Source organism: Chrysochloris asiatica, unplaced genomic scaffold (assembly GCF_000296735.1).
Source record: "Chrysochloris asiatica unplaced genomic scaffold, ChrAsi1.0 scaffold00043, whole genome shotgun sequence".
NCBI classification, from domain to species: Eukaryota; Metazoa; Chordata; class Mammalia; order Afrosoricida; family Chrysochloridae; genus Chrysochloris; species Chrysochloris asiatica.
Genome location: NW_006408561.1, coordinates 16,446,406 through 16,470,293, shown reverse-complemented (window position 1 = coordinate 16,470,293; position 23,888 = coordinate 16,446,406). Strand labels below are relative to the sequence as shown.

Sequence of the window (23,888 nt, the reverse complement as noted above, 5' to 3'; positions counted from 1 at the left end):
GTACCATCTAGCCAATGTGGGATTTTAGGTTCTTGGGGATCTTCACTCTAAACTTCAGGATGTGTCGCCTAGAAGAAGTGGGGTGGCTTTGAGTATACATGACGTTATTACTTGACAAAGCCGAGAGGATAGGTAAAAAGGAAAGGGAGAGTGAAAGAGAGATAGTGATTTATGCTCTGTAAGTCTCCTTTGCCCGCTTCCCTCTAATTTCTTTAGTCAGCCTCACTATTTATTCAGTAGGTAATAAAACTGATGGTGATGATATTAATAAAATAATAATGTTAATATCAAATAGTTTTCCCATCTCTCTTGGAAGAGACGTCTTTCAATGTCTCAAAGAGGAAGTGTTACTCAACTTCTTCCACAGAAAAAGTCCGGATTCACAGCGGCCCTGTGTCTGCAGGTCGGCATTGCAGGATGCACCCCTCCCATCTCAGCCTCCGGAAGGCGCGGGAATGCACGGGACCGCTCGCGAGGCGGAGGGCGATGTCTGGCTGCCTGCGCCCGGCGGGCGGTGGCGTGTTCACCTGGGTGGCTGGAGCTGCTTGGCGCAGCGCTTTAATTCGGAGCGCAACGCCATCTACCGGCGTGCTGCCGCACCTGCAAACACCCAGACCTTAAAAGTTGCCCCGCCTCCCCCACCCAAACCTAATATAAGGGAAAAAACTCCGAGGCCCTTTCCACGAAACACTAATTTAGCCAAGACCTGCTACTGATTCCACACGACCTTTTTTTGTTGTTCATTCACCGACATTTTCTTTTTTACACAGAGCAGCTTTGTAAAGAGCCAGGAGGTGGGGTTTGCTGGACTGGGGAGGGAGGTTACAGAGCTGAGCTCTCAGACCCCCTGATCAGGCCGCACTGTCTGAAGCAATCGGTTCCCCAGATTACTTGTATTTAATACACAATGCATCATAAAACAAATCCCTCATCCTGACAGGAAGAAAATAGAACAGCTCATAGCTCGAGCCCGTCCAATTTATGGCTAAATTAAAAAAAAAAAAAAAAAAAAAGCTCCGACAATGGGCAAGTTGAGGAAGGGCAGGAAATCAATGGCAGCAAACCCCGGGCTCTTAAAGGTTCTCAAGCGCAGAACTCTATGGGAATATCTGACCGGGTTTAGGCTATTTACAAAGGATTTTTCCTGTCCTACCTACCACTGCTGTGCGATTTTCCCTCAAACAATAGCCATTATCTGGAATAACAGTTCAATGTCACAGATAACAGGCCACCGAAACGAATTAGTCACCATCTCTTGTCATTTTCTCCCCCCCTCCCTTTTGTTTCTGTTTTTGCTTTAAAATCGGCATTTTGAGGAAATAGAGATCTACTAGATTTACATCTATTTGCACTTGGAGGACACAAAAAGTGGGTGATACTCTTGCCGGTTTGCACATAAAAGTTTGCGCGCTCCTATCCTTTATCCCTCTATCATCCTGGCTAGTGTTCTTAGACTCATTTACTTGGTTTAACTTTACATTATTGAGCTGGGGCAAAGTTGGATTTTGTCCATTTGCTTTTTGTAAATGGAGTTTTGTGATAAGGCTATTTATTTCAATTTAGCCGATGGATATTACTGAATTTTTCACCTTTTTATTTTTCTATTCATTCTCAATATTCTTTCTTTCACTGTCGTTACTGAAATTTATTAGTAAAAAATCACTGTATATACATTAGAAAGCCTGAGTTGTCAAATTGCTTAATTCCACTTTGGTGCTTCAATAAATGGCAAAGAAAATAGCAAAACCTCGTCGTCTGACGTCAGTCTCTCTAAACTCAGAATACATTATTTGGGCAGGTTATATGCAAATAATAATTCAATTTTTGAAGTTCCTTCTTCAAATATACATGATTTTTAAATGTAGCATCCTCTTCTGTTCACCTAACTAGAATAAGGGAGGGAATAAATTAGAGTACGAATTCCAAAGGAAAAAAAAGTTGCTCAGCACAAAACTGGAAATATGCTTGTCAACTTTTCACTGGTTAAGCTGCTGTTTTCTGAGAAATTCTAATATAATTATGTTGAGCGCGAGCTGTCCTAAACCTCATCCTTGCTCCCTCCACCCCCTTCTTCAGCGCAAACACCCTCCCATCCCGGGAAGCACTTTTTCACCCCATCCCTTCCCATCCCCCAACGCGCGCGCACGCACACACACACACACACACACACACACACACACACACTTACACTTGTGCTTTCAGAACACCGAAACAGAGGATATTTCCCTGGGGAAAGAAATCCTGCCTGGCGAAATCTCCCCATTGGTTGTTTACTCGGAGAAATCTACATGCTTAAGGGGGATGGTGCATCCATAATCAGTCTGTCCCTATAGGACTTGGGTCTTGGCGACCTTTTTGTGACCTCTCCCGCCAGAGGAGGCTGCTGTCACTTTAAAAATTTACTGAAAGAGGAGCCCGTCTGGCTTCCGATCACTCTGGGCGGCAGGAGATAGCTCCCTTTCTCCCTCGCCCCGGGTTCTTTCTGGATGGCCGAGCAGATCCTCTTTAAAGAGACAGTTCATGAAATAGAAACCCGGCGGCTGAGCTTGGAGTTGCGAAAGGGGACAATCCCGTGAGGTTCTGGGACCAGGGAAGGCATTGCGGAGGATCTGAAAAGGGGTTAGAACTCCTCTCGCCTCCCCAGGCCCCCCACCTTTACAAACTCCCCTCCTCCAGCCTGTTTCCCCCTCCTTGGAACTGGGAGAGAGAAGTGGAAGAAGTTTTAGTGGGTTTCAGATAACTTTCATTACACATCGGGCTGATAAGAGCAAGAGAAAGTGAGAAAAGAGGGAGGTGATGTGAACCAGAAGGAATAGCTCCGAGCTCAATTAGAAGGGGGGAAAAGCCAAAACACACCAAACCCGGGTCACCCAGACGAGAGGAGACTTCATTTCTGGTCTTAAATACACACTTGGCGGACAATAAATCTGAAACGCGTGGTCTCGGCGAGCAGATCCTAGAGACGGACAAAGTTATCAGAAATCCATTTGGAAATCGAGACGCGAGGGTTGTTTTTTGTTTTGTTTTTTTCCACATCTCGAAATGTTGCTCGGGATCGCTTGAAAGGATTTTCGTTCAGGAGAGCTGGGGGCTGCTGATTGTTTATTTTGTTTGTTTAAGTTCTTCTGTGATTGCCTTTTATTGCTGAGTTGAGGCCATAGAAATATTAAGGTAAGAGAACTCACTTAAAAAAAAAAAAAAAAAAGTCTCGGCGATATGCATAGTTTGTAACTTCGGACAGTTTCCTGCCCTGGCACCCCTTTCCCCCCACCCCCACCCCTATCCTTCTTTTCCTCCTTGCCCGCAGCCTCGCGGAGCCCTGCTGCTTATCTACGTTGCTAAGACGGGTGATTTCCTTGTTCCTCCTGTCGAACGGTGCGGTCTGGGCGCGTCTCTGGGGTGGGTCGTCGGGCCTTTGGTGGGTCTCTCTGCCGGCTGTCGGCCTCTTTTCCTCGCGTTCTTCCCCTGCTTCCCCTCCCTCGGTGTGTCTGTCCGTCTGTATCAGGAACGCAGAAGGTGGGGTTGCCAAAATCTGAATTCCTGGCACCAGCCACGCGACTTTGGAGCAGCTTTCGGCCGAGTTCCACCTTGCCAAGTAACAGCTTTGCTGTCCAACATCGTGTGCTGCTTCGCGAGAAAGTCACATACGGACCCTTTGGCTAGATTGTGGGCAATTTTTTTTTTTTTCCTCTCTCTCTCTGCTGTTGGTTATTTGAAAGGGCCTTTCTCTTAAGTCCAACTAAAGGGACATATATATATTTTAAAACTATCTTAGGAGGTTGACAGCTTTTAAAAACACAGGAGTGTGTTAGATGAAATGACGGAAGATGTGTTGTTACTTTATTTTATTTAAGATTTCTGAGACGATTAAGACATTTGGGAGACAAATCTAGTTCTGCTGGCAAATCAAAAGTGAATAATTCACCAGGTGGGGGTGGAGAACGTTTTTTAGAGAAAGTTGGACTTTTGTCTTGGGGCAGGAATATTGAGTATACGAACGTTAATATGTTGGTGAAATATTTGAATAATCATGTAACAGATATATAAAAAAGACATTCTTTGGAAATGAAACTTTAAAAATTAATTTCATTGTTGACAGTGCAATGGCAATAATGTTAACACGGAATAAAATTACACCTAGAATTTTTATGTGCAGTATATGAAATACTTAACTCTTCCCCCTCAAAAGGAAATGCTTGAAAGCTAAGGGGATAGATGCATTTTGACTTTGAAATTAACACGTTTGCCATGACTTTCTGCAAATATGAAATGGAACTGGTGTTGCATTTCACTGACTTCACCCTATTTCCGTCATTAAACATTTCTCTACTGTGTCAGTAAAACTGTCTTTTTTTTTTTTTTTTTTGGCTCCTCAAGAAAACAAACAACAAAAGAGCAAAAACCAGAAACCCAACAAAGTATCCACAACCAGCAACTTACTATTACTGTTTTAGACTGTGCATTGTTATTGTTGTTTATGTGCCTCTAGACACCTGGGAAGGGAGAAGAATCTCAAATTGTCATTTGAGTTATTTAGCATTGAGATTAGAAGAAAACATTACTGTTTGCAATTTTATAAAGAAGAACTTGTTAAAAGTCTGCCCTGTGCACTAGAGAGGGAATTTGAGTGCAGACTTTTTTTTTATTGTTACTGTGAAGATGGGTCTTTGAAAGAGAAGACTTTGATTTGTGTGTTTGTGTTGTATGTGTATGTAGCAATTACTACTTGTCCTAGCTTCTGTTTAGATTTTGCTTTTTTAAAATTGTGAGGCTACTTTCTGTCCTTAAATTGCCTCTGGCCAAAGGCTTATTCATAGTGTCTCTTGACTAGTGCCCTCAGAGCCCTAGGGGTCTTCTCCTTGAAGTTTGTGGTGAGTTAATGAGTTGAATCTGCAACTGGATGATTACATAAATTCTATACAAAGTTGCTTTTGGTCTTTATTCCCAAGATTTTCATCTTTATTTTTGTATAGGTTTAGGTACAGCAGAGTTTTGTAAGGGTTGATTAATTCATCAATTTTGTTCTAGACAATATTGTTTAGTCTTTGACTGGAAACTTCCTCAAATTTACTTTAAAAGATTGATGTAAAATTACCAGCCTTTCTAGTGATTCACCATCAGGTCAACAACTCAACAGCTTTTCATAGCAATGTTTAAGACATTTGTGATCTTAAGTGAGTCAGAATGGATGGCTTGGTCTGAGTACGCAAAACCTTGGAAATGGAAGTTTTCCATCTCAGTTATTGTTTAATAGGTATATTAAGTAATGATTAATATTTAGGGTAGATTAAATATAAAATCTCCTGAGAAATAGCAATATACAAACCATATATAATGATTGCTAATTTATTATGATATTCTTATTTTTTTTTTTTTACTTGTTCACAACCAGTTCTATTTTGCTTGCTAACTATAAAATTGAAATTTGCATTGGCATGTGTTAATTAAGTCATTAGGTTGCCATACTTTGCATGAGTATTTATCAATCATTTATTTTCTTTTGTTTTTCTTCACTTTGGCCAGAAGCACATCTTCTAGACAAACCTTATTTAATTAAGGATATGATCTAATTGTTTCATGGTAGTGAAATGTAAACTATGAAAAGGAAATTAATAATACTGAGATTAAAGTTTTTAATAGAATTAATTTAAGGTGCCAAAATGTGAAAATATACATTTATATTGTGAACTACCTGAGCCTAAAATATTGACTGTTTGTTTTTGAAACATGTTAATATAAGTGCTCTGTATTATTTTTGTAATTATTACATTGAATTAATTGTTAAGACATATATAACAAGAAAAGCAAGCATTTTTGAAGCCAATTTGTTTTAGTAATAATTTACAGTTGCTTTGTTTCTTTAAAAAAATACATTGTCATTTCAAAGATTACTATTATCCCTCCTTTATTAATATGTATGGATGCTGTTTGACTTTTTTTCTTTAAGGACTCAAGAAGGGGTATACATTTGAATGAAACATTTTCAAGCAATTAACCATTTTAATCATGGACCAGTGTGGAAATTCATTGTTCTCATATTCTTCCTTTTAGATCTTAGATGAGTTTTGCAATGTGAAGTTCTGCATAGATGCCAGTCAACCAGATGTAGGAAGCTGGCTCAAGTACATCAGGTTCGCTGGCTGTTATGATCAGCACAACCTCGTTGCATGCCAGATAAATGATCAGGTATGTTGTATAGCTTTTCTTGTCTTTCTTTGAGAGCACTAAAGTATCAGTGAAGTTTGAGGAATAAAAATAACAGCGAGCAGCAGTAGACCCTTGTGGCCTGTTTGTTGATATGGTGAAAGGTAATGCACAAATATGAGTAAGATGCAGAATGAAGTCATTTTCAGTACTACTTTCTTTCAATACTACTATCTTTAACTAATTTATTCACTTTGTACTTATTATCCTTTACAAGTGTTCTAGCTTTCTGAGTGTACAAAATGAGTAAGTACTTAGTTATTGCTTGCTGTTTATCATCATTTTCCTTTGCCTTCATAATATGGAGACATTGATGGAAATTACTGAGCTAATCAAGAACAGTTAATGAATTTATGTAGAATTTGGAAATGATACACTTAAATCTTATATAGGCTTACTATCAATTAGTAAGTAGATGTAGGTATGACATAGGTACAGGCTTACCTGCTTTGTGCAGTATGCATTTTTTATTGTTTTGCAAAAATGAGCAATACTTATTTTTAATTTAATCAAAAACTCAGTTGTTGAGTATATGTAAAAAGGTTTAAAAATATCACTGCTGGATATTACTTTGTGACATTATGGAGGGCCAAGTGAGGTTGACTTAATAACTGTGAAATAAATATTGTAGAAATATCATGAAACATATTTTATACTCAATAAAGTTAGATTATGAATCTTGTAAATTAAAATGACAATTCCTAAAACAAGAAGTTCAGGCAGTTAATATTTGTTTTATAAACACCATTTGGTTAGCATTTAATTATGTTATCATCATTTGTTTCTTTTAATTCAATGGTTACCTAAATCAAATATGTTTCAAAGACCATAGTGAAATAGTTGCTTGGAAAATCTACTATGAAAATCAACACCAAGGGGAAATCAAGGTTTAAATTAGATGTTTCCAATCGAAAGCTGTTAAGTAATTCTAGCGTCATAATGGTCTTCATCTCTATTTCAGTCATCGTTATGAGATTATTCTTTGGCATTTTACCAGCTACCAGATAATTTTTAATGGCTAAACTGTATAAGAGGTAGTAAATTGTAAAATTAGATTTAAGTGGGAATCATTTAGAAATCTTCAATATATATCAAAATAATAAAGCAAGTCAATTGTTTTTTCCTTGTGCCTTAAGAAAACAAGAGACATTATTGACAAAGGAAAACATTATTAAATTAGCTATTGATTGTGAGCAGAAAATTTCCCAAGTCCCTCATATGAGTTACTGTCACCATCAACAACACACGTTTTCTGAGCACTCACAGTTTGTGGATATGGGAAATACATCGGTATTACAAGTGAGAGAATTATTCATGCTATGTTTCTTAAATCAGGAACTGGAGGACCTCAAAAGGCAGCTTTCAGATGAAATAATATAATTGCATCATAACTTTTTGCTATCCATATTTACTGACAATAAAAGCTATTCCCTTAGACAGACACAACTGCTATAGAATCGGTGAAAAAGATGATTTAAGAATGGGATCAATAGCCAACACATTTTTCATTTAATATTTATGTGTCTAATATTTTATAAATACATTGTTGTCATTGGGATTCCTGACTATATTAAAAAAGGGAAACTACTTCACTGTTCCAAACTATACATTAGATTGTTTACTAGAGTAGGCTTGGTGTATAAGTATACCATGGTTCCGTTTGAAGTACACATTGTAAAATGCTTTGGTTTTCAAAGAAAATATGCAGGTTCATACATTAATGAGTAACATGTTTACTTATATTATCTAAAGAACCAGGCAAAAAGACTTAATCAAGAAAAACATATAAGGCCAATATTAGGCACATATCTATTATTTCTGTAGGTACTCATTTTAAACTCATGTGTTATGCTGACAGAAATCTAAGATGGTAACAGAGTACATATCAAATAACATAATTGTGAAATTGACATTACATGGTTAAGTAAGTTTACCCATAAACAGAGAGAGAGAGTAAAGTCAGAAGTAAAAGTCAGATTTGTGTGGTAGGAGTATATGCATAAAATCACATTTTGCCCAGTAGATAAGATAGAAGAGAACACATATCCAAATAGTGTATGCATCTATTATAAGCATGTTCTTGTATCAACTCATGTGCATATTTCTAAAAGACAATTAAAACTAGTGACATTGAAAAGTGGCTGTTGGACTAGGTATAATGATAAACTGACTGACTTCAGAGATTCTCTTGATCTGTTGGCTCATTCTCTTTTCCATGAGGAATAAGAGCTGCCAAATGTTAAATAAGCACAACTCATCCCATAATGAACATACCTGTTGTTGGAGATATTATTTAATATCCAGACAAATATCGAGACATAATTATTCAACACAAAAGCAAATGTAGCAGTCTACAAGAAGTTGTAAAAAGTGCTTCTTTCTACTCTGATTCATAAATTGAGCTCAAATTTAGAAAATTTATTTTAATAACAATACAGATGTAAGTCCAAGGCAATAAAAAGGAACAATTTCAAATGAATCAACTACAATCTATTCATTGTAATACTTAGGGCATATAACAAATAAGGAGAAGATTACTTAAAAAAGAAAAACAAACAGGAATGTACATTACATTTGCACTTGCAAAGATACATATTTATATTTTTGAATTCTAATGTTCCAGATCAAATTTAATCAACTTGGTTCCATTTTTTCTATGATGTAGATATCTTTAAAAATGTGCTTGCTAAGATGATAAAGAGTTTGATAATAGGGGAGCAGAGGCATAACATGTGCACTGGATAAAAAACCAATATTTGATTTGTGTGGTGGAGGGAGAAGTATTTAGAAATAGCATGCTTTTCGGATTTCAAATAAAGTTGATAAAGGATAAAATCTTCTCTTTTGTATCATACACAAGAGACCATTCAATTAATATTTTTCTAGTACAGTTCTACAAGTATTTTACTTGAGAGGATTTTTCTGAACTTACATTTTACAGTGGACTTATAAGGATTATTTTATTATTTTTTTCTCCAGGCCATAGTGAGGTTTAAAGAAGCTTTGTTTCTTGGCAATGCTGCCTAGAAAGATTTGAGTTTATTGTTTTTAGATATCCCTTACATTTGATATTTTGCTAAATTATTTGTGGTATTTTTACAGATTGAAATTCTGAAAACATTAGCATCACTGCTAAGCTATCATTTCTAAATTGCTGCAACTTCTGACTGATATCCTTTATTTTCCCCTTGTATTAATTGTAGGAATTTATCTTTATAAAATAAAGCCACACCAAAGATACTAGCAAATAGAGACCACGATCACACTCAAGTCGTAAAATACTAAATGCAGTAAAAAATACCCTATTCTCTTTATCCTAATTATTTATTTTCTCTTCTTCATTAATGAGCCACAATGCCACATAGTCGTACTGCTGAGGTACAGTATTTGCCTTGATGTTTTCCTAAGACCAAACTGCTTAAGTATTTTTGCATTCTAACAGTCTTAAGTATTCCCTGGTTACTTTCAGGAGCAAGATTGGCAATGAGAGGTAGCATAAGGCAGGAGGGAAGCACAGTTAGATGATTAAAACCCTTTCTAGGCTAGGTCCTCAAGTGGACCAGATACCAAGAAGAAACTTAGAAATTGTTTATTAATTATTCAGAGCTTTCATTTACACCTGAAAGTATCCATGTAGCCGTGTGCTTAATGTCAAGTAGACCAAGCATCTTAATGATTTACTGAGTTGTTAGTTAGTTTTTAACTCTTGATGTGTTGTTGCCCCTTCCACTGAAGTCTTTTAGAACTCTTACTTTTTTAAGACATCTTGATTGGTGGAGGTAGCACATTGCTTGTTCCCTCCCTTTTCTCCTTCCTTAGATTAGTTTCCTCTTAACCCCATACTTCAGTACCCCTCAACTAGATCAAAGACAAGAATGCTTGTAGACTCTTGATCCACCTCAAACAATGCCAGTCTCATCTTTGATCTCATCTTTGAATGTGCTCACCAGATTCGTATGGATCCCTGGACACAACAGTTTTCCTTTAATACTTCTTCATGGTGAAACCGTGTTGGTTGTAATCAGATAGGTCACTTAGGCACAGTTCATGTAAGCTGATTTAGACTTAAGCAAGACCTGTCTTTCCACTCATGATAATGAAAACGATCTGGGCATGTGCTTTGGAGTAACATTTTATATATGTATGTGTATGCATTCTGTAACGCAGGAAGGGACATGATTTCATTCAAATTCCTGGTCTACCATAACTTGGTCTACAAATGGAGTAAAGTTCTCAGAAATCCAAGACTATATTCATCTTGTCATTTACACAAGGTGATAAGTCCTTTTATTTTGAAACAGACCCTTGACAGCTGGTGGTTTAGTAAGTAGATTAGGAGAAGTCTGCTGTTAATTCTGAATAAAAAGAAATTTGTCGATAAGAGATTATCTAATGCCTGATGTATATGTTGAAGAAATGAAATCTAGAAGAATGAGTGCCCCCTCAGAGAATACAAAATCAGAATTCACTTAGGGTATTGTACCAGTTCTCTTGTGGTTAATGAGCAGCAGCAAGATTCTATAGTATTTTCAGTTGGAATAGGCATTGTTCTCGTTTGTGATTTACCTTATAAAGTTTTAACTGCTTCCAGGATGATCATGGCTGAATTGGCACACCCGCCTTCCCTTTTCTTAAGTCCACGTCAATGGTTCTATCAGACGGCTGCAATACTAGAACAGTATAATTATTGCAAGCTTATTGTGGGCTCAATTATCAAGTTATTTTCTTTGGCTTTTTACTGGGAAAAATAATCTGTTTTCCTGCACCATTCAATTAATGCAATTTGTGCGAAAAGACAGGGCTGATCAACCATGTACAAAGCAAAATGTAATTTTTAGCCTTTTTCCACTTTTAAAAAATGTTTGCATCTTCTGTCAGGTAATTTGTTAATTTGCTCTTCCCTTACAACAATTTCTGCCCACATTTTGTATGACCTCTTTTGATGTTATAATTATTATTGGCTTTGGCCATTTGCTTTGCTTTGCTTTTAAGTGAAGTTCCACTTTTATACCAAAGTAATGCTCTGCTGTTTTAAGATGAGTGCCAGCTGGCAATACCTAGAGACTGGCTTTGTGAACAGTGCCTGAGCCGACTTTGGAGGATCCTGTCTGACTGATAAGTGACTTCCCTACACCAGAAGATGAAACTGTCTCAGGCACAGCTTGCCGTTTGATATTTACATGCTAAACAAATACATTCCCTTACTTTATAATGCCCAAACACAACACTATGGATGCTAGCATTTTTATTAAGAGAAATCATAAAAATTGAAAAGGAGGAAGACCTGAAATATGTGTACATTTTACATGAATTAGTGATTGCATGCATGTGATATCGTTCAGGAATCTCCCAAAGCATCATCTTGTATTTACATGTTCTCACCATTGGTTGGTTGGTTGGTTATGTGCCGTGGTGTTGGTTCTGACTCTGTACAGGGTTTCCGAGGCTGTAAATCTTTATGGGAGCAGAAAGTCTCATCTTTCTCCCACGGAACAGCTGGTAGTTTCGAACTGCTGCCCCTGAGAATCACAGCCCGATTCGTAACCACTACGCTACCAGAGCTCCTTGGAAACCCTATACAGGGTCACTATGGGTTAGAATCGACTCGACAACACTTAACAACAACAACCATAGTAAACTCAAGCTGTTTTTGGGATGGCACCAAGAAAGTAGTCACCAGAATATATTGTAGGCTATCAAGAAGAGGAACATGTTTTCAGGGGCACGAGGAAAGCCTTCAGCCTAGGGAAAAACAAAATCTAAAGATGATCTTTAGTTTTCTTACCATGTAATGATGGAACTATTCCTAACCAATCTGAGACCATTCAGAATGATCAGAGAACTTTCATTGGCTCAGGCGATATGGCCACATCAAAGACAGGTGGTTGTTGTATGTCCCTGGAAATTTTACTTTAGAATAGTTTGGAAAAATATCTCTTAGAGGTTATTCAAAGAGGCATCTTGCAAAGCTTTGGGTTGGGTGCACTGTAGGTTCTAGGTATAATGATTTGTTGTTTTTAGATACCATTGAGTCAGCTCCTACTCATAGCAACCCTATGCACATCAGAACAAAATGCTGCCCATCCTCACAATCATCCTCACAATCATTGTTATGCTTGAGTTCATTGCTGCTACCACACTGTGCCAATCCACCTCATTAGGGGTCCCTTCTCCAGGGACTGGTCCTCCCTGATAATGTGTCTGAAATGAGAGAGAATAGTGGATCTCCATCACTTACTGTATTTATGCAAAATGGAACCAAAACCAACAGTCAATTATCTCTGTTCTAGCTCACTCAATAAATTATACTTGATTTTCTCACCAGATTATTAACAAAAAAAATGTAAGTGAGCAAATACAATCTTCTCCAAAAGTATTTTAGTCCTGAAAATTATCAATGGATGCATGTTTTTTAGGAAGTGGCTATAGCAAAATGGTATCTGATCTTTCTGTATCCAATCTTTCTCAAATAATATCTTCTTATCTTTAGATTTTAACCTTTCTAAAGACAATATTGTTACCTTCCTTTTGGAGACACTAATGAAATTTTAAGAATGGTTTAAGAAAAGTTTAAGAAGCTTTGTCCCAACAAAGCTTCCGTTATGTTGGACAGCAATCTTTACTTTCTGTCATCAACCTCTCTTTCTGTTCAAGACACCTCTTGTTACCTCTTACTAATGAGGCACAGAATGTATAATCGGATCCTTCCTCCAGAGGATAAAACATGACATCACTCTTGTAGTCCTGAATGGCATGTCCCACATTGCTTTAAATAGATCTGGGGTCCAGACCATGTTTCCTAAAGCCATCACATATGCACACAATGTATCTATGGTCTCCATGTTACCTTTCTGAAGCACCAAGGCTGACAGATGTGTTCATATCAAATGTTGACTTTGTTCAGATATGTAAACTGTCATCTCCCCTCCTACTTACCCTCAAATGGTAAAGTTCCATTCAGCTTTTCCTCATCTAATGAGTTGTCAATTCAATGAGGCTACAGTAAATAAAGCATTTAGACCAAAATAAAGCATTTAGACCAAATGTTGGCAGCTGGAAGAGGAAGAAATCAACTGTCAACTTCAAAGTGAAAAGACAGCCAGAGTCTGAAAAAGTTGTCTCTCAGTACAGATTTTGCAAGGGAGTGAATTTCTCTATTATTTCAATTATTACAACTTCCTGAATAGGTTGAAGGTCATTCATAATTCACACTTCTGTCATTTTTAGACACGCCAAATGCCATCTATTAAGCATAAATAAAACTTCTAGTGCTTGAACAGGAAAAATAAATGGAAATTAATAACAATGAGGCCTTGTTCATCCTTTTAAAAGAAAATGATGTGTTTGCTTTCCTTCTTGTTTCCCCCTTGTACGTTAAATTTTTCTTCTGTCTCAATAGTACAACCATATTACTTTAAATCGATCCAAGCATACAAACTAAACAACAGGCTGGTCTGACAGACTCTGGATTGTTTTCTCTTTTGTAGCATAATAAACAAGGAGTCGCATTTGTACTTATGCCATGTATAAGTACAAATGGTAACAAGCATCAGTTTGAGGGAGGATTAGGTTGACCACGAGCCCGGACAGTATGAAACAGAATTATCCTGAAAGCTTTTATGGACGTTTAACTTTCTTATCAGAGCTTATGAATGCTCATTTGCTCCTTGGTGCTGTCGTCTTGTACTTAAATAACCAAGAAAATGAATGGTTAATGACGTATAATTTGTCAAAAATATATATGAGGGGTCTTCAAAAAACTTGTGGAAAAATGGAATGAAAAGAGAATGGAATTTTTATACAAACAAATTTTTTAAGTTCTTTGTGTGTATGAATATATATGGTATATAAGGTATAGATATTATATAATACAAATATAGCATGTAATTATATATAATGTATACAACATAGTTGGAATAAATCATGTATGCCTTTTATCATTTATATTTTATATAATTATATATGAAAAGATAAGATTAGTAACATTTTATGCAACTTTTAAATCCCCCCTTAAAATGTATACTTGTATGTCACCTATATAACATATATCTACATGTACAGGGTCGCTATGGGTCGGAACCGACTCAAAGGCACTTAACAACAACAACAACAACATATACATAAATATTTTTATATAACATTGTATGAAACGTAACTTTTTGGAGTCTATTATTTGCCAGTCAACCCTAAAGTACCCCTGCTCTTTATCCATAGCTTGGCCTTGTGATGATTAACTGAATAGATACCCTTTTGACAATTGAACTGACTTCTGATTTTGATTAAAATAAATTAGAAATTATAATTATACTTAGAGTATTTAATGAATGTCTTAAATTGTGAATTGTTCCAACAGTAAAATTGAACAACTTTTTGAATTTCTACTTTTTTTCAAGACTCTGAATGATTAAGAATTGAAAAAAATATATATATTCAGAAATTTCACTAGTATACAATTATAACAATTTTAACAGATCACAGAAAATGAGATCTGTTATTAAAACTTTTACTATAAATATTTTCCTATAAATTGTCATATTCAGAGATCTTATAAAGATAGACATAAAGCTTCCTGGACCAATAAAAGGGCACTGGTGGAGTTCTACTCTAGGGGCTTCCCAGGCTGTAAATCTTTACAGGAGCAGAAAGTCTCCTCTTTCTCCCTCAGAGCAGCTGGTAGATTCAAACTGCTTACCTTGCAGTTAGTATCCCAATTTGTAACCCACTATGCTGCCAGGGCTCTGTAAAAAGACACTAGATAAATTAATTTTTTTATGTCATAAAAAGACCTTCTCAACTTTGCAGCTTCACGTGTGTAGTGAGTTAGGTCATGTTCATAAGGTGTTGTCTTTCTGGGGTTTGGTATTAACTACCAGATAGAACCCTCCTCCCCCCAGGGGTGTTAACACAGTTTTAAAATATTTATCATGACTCTCTTTTTAAATGGAATTTCCATCTATTCCTATTTGTTAAACTATAAAGCCTCATTTCTCTTATCTTTCTTCTTATATTGGAAGGGATCAAAAGCTGTTTTTCCTTCAAGTAGAGCATTGTATTTTGAGAGAAACAGCAAAAGAATGAGTCAGTCCATTTGTATCAGCTCAAACATTTCCTAAACGTTTGTGGCACTTGAGAACTTTGTTGTATACTTCAGTTAAATTCATCTCAAAATCTCAGGTCCAGGGCATTTTTATTTTAGTATCCAGATAACTTTTTCCATAAAACCCCCTGATGGGAGAGGAGACCTACTAACTCTTTTATGGTATTTAACAGATACTCCCTTCCATTTTTCTACAACACAAACCCCAAAAAGATAATACTAGTAATATTTCTACTTTTGGTACATAACTCAGATGATATGTCATTCACATGACTGCAATACAGCTGAGGCTTTGAGAATATACTGATTCTTAGGATATTATGATACTTATTTTGTAAGCATGGTTGTGTCCAGATTTATACATCTGTGAGAAAATCTACATTGATTATTTTGTTTCTGTTTCTCACTATTTGCAGTCCTGTTTTATAAAAACATAGATGTGATTATCTTACTTTCTGAAAGAGCAGATTCCTCTAAGATTATGCTCCATTTTCCCTTAGGTCATTTTTTGAGGCAACACATTATCATTTTATTTTGGTTTCCATGAAATCTTTTCACTTCTCAAGTGTGGCTCTTGGTAAATTATTATTCTTTGTAGAAAGTAAGGTCGATTTATGTGTAGACATCTCTGGACTTAAGTGTTCAAATTATACTTTTGGACCATTGTCATTTTTAGGGGGCAGTCCCAATTTTACATAAGTGTGAGTCTTTTTAAGATCCTAAGAGAAGAGATATAATGAAGTTCACAAGTGACAGTCACACCTAGACAAAAGGACTAGATTTGTAAGGGTGTGGCAGATGAGACTGCAAGGCACATTCTTGCTATATAGGGAAGCATGCCCAGAATCTGCCCTCATTTTGTCTGGCGTTTGCCAGTTCTTTTCAAACCTCAGTTTCATGAGCACCATAAAAATTCACTTAAAATCGAAAAGAACACCCTGAAGTTAAAACCCACTCTGCTTTTCCTTTCCTTTCATGGCCTGGAATGTCACCTTTTACCTCCAGTAAATAAAGCCAACATCAACACTGTTCTATGTCTTTTATTTTTTATGCACTCAATATTCTTCACATGACAATCTGGACACTTAAAGGGAAATTACAGTAGTGATCTATGTCTGGGTAAAGAGAATTGTCTTTGTAATATATAGTTACAGTGTATCCATCATTTTCTTTTGTTTCTTGGGCTGTTCGCATTGGATTGAATAAATCTAAAATGAAATTAAAGGAGACGTGATTAATAGTGGGCTACAAAGAAATAATGATATCATAATACTTTCTTAAAGTGATCTGGCATATGTGTCAAAGCGGCATTCCCCAACAGAGACAACTGCAGTGTTTTACTGTCTTGCAGAGTATTATCTTTTTAACCTCACTATTTCCGAGAAGTTCTAATATGTCACAATTCAAATGTCAACATGTTGTTGGAAAGGAAGCTAATAAGTTAAACCTTTGAGAGATGCCAAAAACAGAGGTGATTCAAACTGTTGAGAGACGTCCATTGTTTTCTAAGGGGAACTAGAACTCCAGGATGAAACAGGGTACTTATAAGCATTTAACTGGAAGACTTGGGGGGAGGGGGGGCGAAGAAAGCAAACACACATACAATTTTTCTTTTTTTTTTTTGTAATTAGATAACTTTTGAGTAGAACAGTGTCTTTCTAAAGAAAAGAAAATGTAAAGGTTAGATGTAAAAGATGAAAACTGCAGATTCACTTTTTTGTAACAGTATATAACAAGTAGTATTTTTTCCTAAGATAGTCTGGATTCTATTTGTGAATCATTATAAAGAATCTTAGGTTATATTATAGCATTTTATAAAACTATTTTGTATTTAGCATTGTTTCTGTAAACCAACTTCGGATAGTTAAACCCACTCTTGAATTCAAAATGGTTATTTATTTTAAAGGGACAGGGGGGCTAAAGAGAAAATACCCATGAAATTATATTTTAAATTTAGCAACAATTTGTATTCTGAGTGCTTATAGAAAAATAAACAATTGGACTTTAGAGCCACCTACTGGAATAAAGAAGCACATGCTTTTGATGCCCACAGCTCTTCAAAAAATAAACAATAGATACATGCAATTAAAGTTACTTGTATTTCTGATGCTCTTACAAGACAAACTTTAACAGGATGCTTACAAATACTTGATTTGGATTTTCTCAGTTTGAAACATTAAATAGTCTTTCAAGGCACTTTAGTGATAGCAATATTTTTTAAGACTGTTTTCTTTCCATTTCTCAGTAAGGTATAGCAGTTTATGATATGTAATCCCTTCCTTTCTTCCCTTTGCATTGAGATTGAACAGTGCTTTCGGGTCTGGGTGACAGTGGTGTCCTTTTCTACCTTGACCTGATATTTAGAATCTTGAGATTTTTTTGAATCTCTATAAGGGTAAGGTTCTGTTAATAGCTTTCCTTAGAAAGGGAATGGAATGGGGGAAAAGATGCTTCATTGGTGATTTGGGAGACAGAGAAAAGGCCACAAGGCAAATGATAGATCTCCTCAGAGTACAGCGGGATCTTTGTAAAGATATTTTGGCATAATGTAATCAGAAAACTTTATTCCTCTTTTGTAACTTCTATCTATCTGTCAACAAGGGACCTTCAGAAAGTTCATGGAAAAAGTTCATTATGTTTTTCCAGAAAAATTTTGAAGTCTCCTTATGTAAAAAATTGTTATTTAAGAAATGATTTTATTAAATAAATTAAAAGCTGTGAATATTTTATTTTAAAAATGGAAAACCATCTTACTTAAATGCTTTTATTACTGGAAAAACACCAACAGGAAAACAACAGCAAACTAAAGCCTGGACAAATAAATTGTGAGCGACATGCCTAAGGTCACATGGCTGGTTAGGGAAATTTCAGATAATGTTTCTTTCCCCATTTGGCCCACTGCTTTTTAGTTTGTAATTCACAGATTTATTAAACCCTTCCTTTCCTCAGCACTTTGCTAGAAAGCAATGAAAATAGCCATCACCACACAGATAAATGCATCCATAAAAGGCATAATACCTGCTTTCAAACAGTCAAAACCTGGAGGTGGGACCTGCAACTTAATTGGTGAACACAATTAAGTTTTTAAAATCAAAGTATTCTCTTGTGCCCATGTTCTCTTATGGTCAAGAATTCTTGTCATGTCCTGCCAAACTGTTGTCTTAAAAACTATTGTTGTAGTTAATTCCTACTACTAGATTCCACATGCAAAAAATGTTAACTTGACAAATGTTTTGTTATCTATATTTTTACCAAAAATAAAACAGAGTATCGTTGAGAACATGCTCATGACAACAATTAAGCCCCAGTGGGTTTAGCTAGGCTACTGATGGTTAATACAAGACAGGATTCAACTCCGAGATGTGTGCGGCTCACTAGTGTGCTTGAGGAATTCTGAGAAAGGAGACTTCTTTGTTAAATGTCATCCATGGTATGTGTGACATAGCAAGCCTTGTGTTAAGAAAATTTGCTTTGTGAATTTGGACTCAGAAAAGATTTGTGAACTGGCATGAGAAACACAACTTTCCATTTGTCACTGCGGGGCTCATTTGCAGTCTCTGTAAGATGAAGTCATACTTCTTTTGATAAAAGTAAAAATAAAAAGAAGTATGTTTGTTGAAGTATGAGAAAATGTTGCCTTTTCTTAATGTTTACTTCTTTCTCTTCCTTCCCCTGGCCATTTTTGCTCTCAAAAGATATTCTATAGAGTAGTTGCAGACATTGCACCGGGAGAGGAGCTCCTACTGTTCATGAAGAGTGAAGATTATCCTCATGAAACTATGGCCCCGGACATCCATGGTTAGTACCGCTCTCACAACCTCTCAGCAACCTCTTTTCAACACTGTGAAGAGCCATCCAAGTAGGTTCATCCCACTTCATCAGTTTTAACACACTTCTCTTAAAGTGGCTATTTTCTTGGTTTGACATTTGACTGGCAATTTGATGGAGCTAGATAGAGTAAGTAGAAACCGATCAAAGGCTTTTCTGAATATTTTGATCAGAGAGTTGTATAGAGGGATCATTACATCGTTAAGTCTTTTGCCAAGGTCTTAGACTATGGTGAAAACCCTCTCATTGCATAAAAGTCATTCTAGGGAGCTTTTACAACTCAAGCAGGTATTTCTTTCATCTGTGGCACTGTAGAATAAGCACTGGACCACCAGGTTGTTTAAAGCACAAGGACGGTGGTTCAAACTCACTAGCCGCTCCTCGGAAACCCTATACCAGGTCTCTATGAGTCAGAACTAACTCGCTGGCACTTAACGACGGTATTCTATGACTGGAAAAGTGTTTCAACTCAAGTACAATCCTAGTCAAGCATGATCATAATGGGGGAAATAAGCACAGATGAGGGAATTTTACTGTCAGAGCAATTTTTATTTGCCAGAGGTCAATTCTAAATAAAAAATATAGGGGTAACGAAAGAATTTTGATTAGTATTAATGCTTATTTAGGACGGATTAAGAAAATTTTCTATTTAATTTGTATATTTGAGATGAGAATATAATGTTTTTTCTTATTTTGCTTTTCCTCTATTAATAGGATATGATTTGGTTCAACATATTCTAGAAGTGTATTTGGAGTTATCCATCCTAATTTATCAGAGAAGAATGGGTCAACCCACCACCTTCCTCTAGCATGCCTAATGGGCAGGCCTTCTGTGCCTCCTTGAAGCAGCTATCATAATTAGCTAGCCATTTGCTTGAACATTTTTTTCCCTTTAGCCTAGCTGCATTCTGCCTCTTTGTAGGTTGCAACAGCTAGAATTCGGAGAGCCTTTATGAAACTTATTTTTATTTTAGAAACCCTGACAAATAAGTGACTTTAGAACCCAGAATTCTCAGTCAGCCTATTAGAGTCTTAGTGTGAATGGAGAGTGTGGCCCCATGGGGAAAGACTCTTGCCTGCTCTCTTTGGTGAGGGATGAGGAGATTGGGGAGCATGTGGATATTTAGATTGTTAAAAAATGGAATTGACCTTTCTTTAGTGCAATGTATCTTTTATCAGTGTGAATATTAAATCTGAAAAAAATTTAAACAATTATTTTTCAAAATATAAATTAGTTAATCTACTACCCAGAAACAAGACTAAATAGAATAGCTATTCTTCTTTTAGAGCAGCCATATACAAGTCACCTGCCTTTACAAGACCCTTAACCCCCATTACTTGCTTTTTTACTTTCAATGTATTACATCCATACATATACCTTATATATTATATGTTGTACTTAAGTGCCATTGAGTCAGTTCCAACTCATAGAGACCCTGTGTGGGGTTTCCATGGAGCAGCTGGTGGATTTGAACTTTTGACCTTGTGGTTAGCAGTCCAGTGCTGATCCTACATCATTTCACTAGGATGTTTATATATTATATAAAATGTCTATAATATGTAAATGGTGTTTTGTATTTTATACTTCTCGGAGTTAACTTTTTCAAGACAGTTGAGAAAGTAAGACAAAACACATGTTACTGTACATCTACTATATGCTAGTTCTTAAATTCTCTCAGTATACTCTCTACTTTAATCTTTCACATATAGATTAGCCCTGAAAGCAGATAATTATATCCATTTTACAGATGGGGAAACTGAATCTAAAAGGTTAAATAAATAAGTTAAGACTACACGGCTACTAAAGGAGCCCTGGTAGCATAGTGGGTTATGAGTTGGGCTGCTAACTGCAAGATCAGCAATTCTAATCTACCGGCTGTGAAAACTGGTGTGGTGCTGTGGGTTAATGCGCCAGATTGCAAAGCTGTTTGAACTGCAAGCTCGGTGGTTCAAGCTCACCAGCCGCTCCTTGGAAACCCTATACAGGGTTGCTGTGTGTTGGAACCGACTTCAGGGCACATGACCACCACCACCTCATGGCTAGTAAGTGGTGGCAGCGTTAAGTTATTGTCACCAAAACTCATGCCTTCCCAACTATTATTTGAACTGGAAGGTGTGTTTGTGTTTAGGCTACTGGGGCTGGGGAAGAACTTACTTACAGATGTTAAATAAATGAGACTGTATGTTCCTCTAACTATAGGAAATGTTTCTGTTACCTAGTTAAGGTTATAGGGAATCCTGTCTTCAGTTAAGGAGAGATTGTTTTATTTTAGAAAATCTTCCTTTTCCTTAATGCTCTACATACAACATAGAGGAATCCTATAAATATTGTTTTTAAATTCTTCTCCTTTCTGGCCCCACCGATATGGATTATAGCTGCAGTCTTTCATTTGGTCCTTTTGCCTGGGTTCTCATACTTAGAGCTGGAGCAAACTCTTCTAAACATCAAGTTTGACTATATATTGTTTTCCAACTTTGTTGTTGTTAAGTGCCATCTGGTTGGTTCCAACTCAGCAACCCTGTACAGGGTTTCTTGTGCTTCGCAGTCCAGTGCTGATCCTACAGCATCACACCAGTAGTCCATTTTCCAACTTCAAGTAGTTTATTATTCCCTTCTTATTGCAAATCTAAAAATCCCCTAGTGATCTGCCACCCTTTCTAATTTCATTTCCCACTCTTCCCTTGCATGACTCTATAAACTTGCTCATATTTTACTACAGCATTACATTTCCAAGATTTTGCCTTGTTCTTTCTTGCCTTCATGATTGCTACATGCTATTCCTGCTGCCTGAAATGTTCTCCGCCATCCACTTCTCTACCTGACTGATTCTGCACATTGAAAAGTTTTCTGAACCTCTCCCCCAAATTAGATGGATGAAGCATGGTCTTCTGGGATTCCCTTAAGCCATATGCATACATCTGTCAGATTCTATAGTATACTGTTGGTTCACAGGTGCATCTCCTTGTCTGTAAGTTTCTTATCTCTTCATTCACTAGGATAATGCTGAGTCAAATCAGCATGACAGTAGTGGGTTGGTTTGGAATAAAAATTGGAATAAAAATATGACTTCCTTATCAGGTTTTAAGAAATATCAATAATCCTTGTATGGGTTTGAGAAAACAGATATTTCTCAGGAAGTGATTCTTTTTACTTTTAATATCTGATGAGCCTAGAATTGTTTACTCATAAATTTTGATCTACTCAGAAAGCTATAGCTTATCCATAATAATTGCTTGCATTGTTTTGCCAGGCCCGGCATGTCTTACCTATGTAATTCTTAATCTATACTAAAATGAAGGGTTATAAATAACACATCGTAACTTATATTGTATCTTTGATAATTCATAGACACCTGATAGTTGATATTGGCATTTCCTGACTTCCCAATCTTAGTAACACCTGCATTATTTTCACAGAAGAACGGCAATATCGCTGTGAGGACTGTGACCAGCTGTTTGAATCCAAAGCTGAACTAGCAGACCACCAAAAGTTCCCATGCAGTACTCCTCATTCAGCATTTTCAATGGTGGAAGAGGACTTTCAACAAAAACTTGAAAGTGAAAATGATCTCCGAGAGATACACGCAATCCAGGAGTGTAAGGAATGTGACCAAGTTTTCCCTGATTTGCAAAGGTTAGAAATGGCATCTTGCACCACCAAACTTGTTTATTTACTCTGCAATAAAATGTTGTCATGCTGAATTTTAAGAATTGATGCAGATGGGAAATTTTGGAGCTGCACTGACCCATACAAGCATTCTAGTGACATGTTCAGAAATCATCTCCCCACCTGCCACGCCTGGAAATCCCCTCTATAAAAATATCTATAATTAGTTCTTTTGATGCCAGGTTAAAAAATAATATGTTATATTATTATTTAAGTAATGTTATAAGGAACTGAAAGCTTAACATTACAGTAAAATTATGTTTTAGAGAAAACCAAGAGTGATGAAATAACATTATAGAAATCAAACTCTTCAAATGCCAAGAAACAACAAAGTCGCCTCTTAGAGCATTTATATAATGATAAAAGAGACTGGTTCTGATATTCACATAATGGAAAATATATCATCTTTTGAAAGATCACTGTAACCCATGAATTTAATTGTCATTGATTTAGGAGTCCTGATGTAGCACTGTAGAATAAGCACTGGGCCGCAAGGTCACTTTGAACTGCAAGGATGGTAGTTCAAACTCACCAGCCACTCTTTGGAAACCCCGTGCAAGGTTACTATGAGTCAGAACTGACTCAACAGCACTTACCAACAACACCCAAACTGCATATATAGAGAAAAATAAGAGAAGAATACTCAGTGATAAAAGTGTTGATGAATTTTCTAACAGAAAAAAATAAACATGATTCTCTAAATGGAATAATTCTTTAATGCCTATTTTAGCCAAATGAAAATTGTATTACAGTGATACATGAACTCTTTGTAGTTCTTTGAATTTAATTCAAGAACATTTTTTAGGTCTATTTAAAAAATAAACAACAACCTTAGAATCTATACTTTCCAAACTATATTGATAATTATCTTCTAAAATGGTCTTTGAGAGCTGAGAGGTCTATAATTAGTTAATGTTTTGGGTTTTGTTTTTTTGTTGCTCTCTGTGTGTTTCTAGTTAAGGGTTTTTTACTTGATCTTAAAACAATTTTAATAACTATATTCATTACTTTACTGTAACCAGAGTTTCAAATGAACATCACATCAGTGTGTTTCAACAGGTTTAATAGTATATGAACTGGTAGTATGCGAAC

At 36.3% G+C, this 23,888-nt stretch overlaps 1 protein-coding gene across 7 annotated transcripts in view; it reads left to right on the top strand.

Annotated features, from left to right (window-relative positions):
• The window catches only part of MECOM (MDS1 and EVI1 complex locus), a 782,704-nt gene that overhangs the window by 708,965 nt on the left and 49,851 nt on the right, over positions 1–23,888 (top strand). For 3 of the 7 annotated variants that reach the window (XM_006861811.1, XM_006861808.1, XM_006861809.1), the window contains 3 exons: positions 6,052–6,186; positions 18,997–19,099; positions 22,547–22,763. In XM_006861811.1, coding sequence (XP_006861873.1) covers positions 19,051–19,099; positions 22,547–22,763 — 266 coding nt within the window. In that variant the 5' untranslated portion in view covers positions 6,052–6,186; positions 18,997–19,050. Of the gene's footprint in view, positions 1–2,165; positions 3,172–3,289; positions 3,419–3,586; positions 3,667–6,051; positions 6,187–18,996; positions 19,100–22,546; positions 22,764–23,888 lie in introns of those variants that run through there. The other 4 variants (XM_006861812.1, XM_006861813.1, XM_006861814.1 and 1 more) reach the window with 3 other exon arrangements.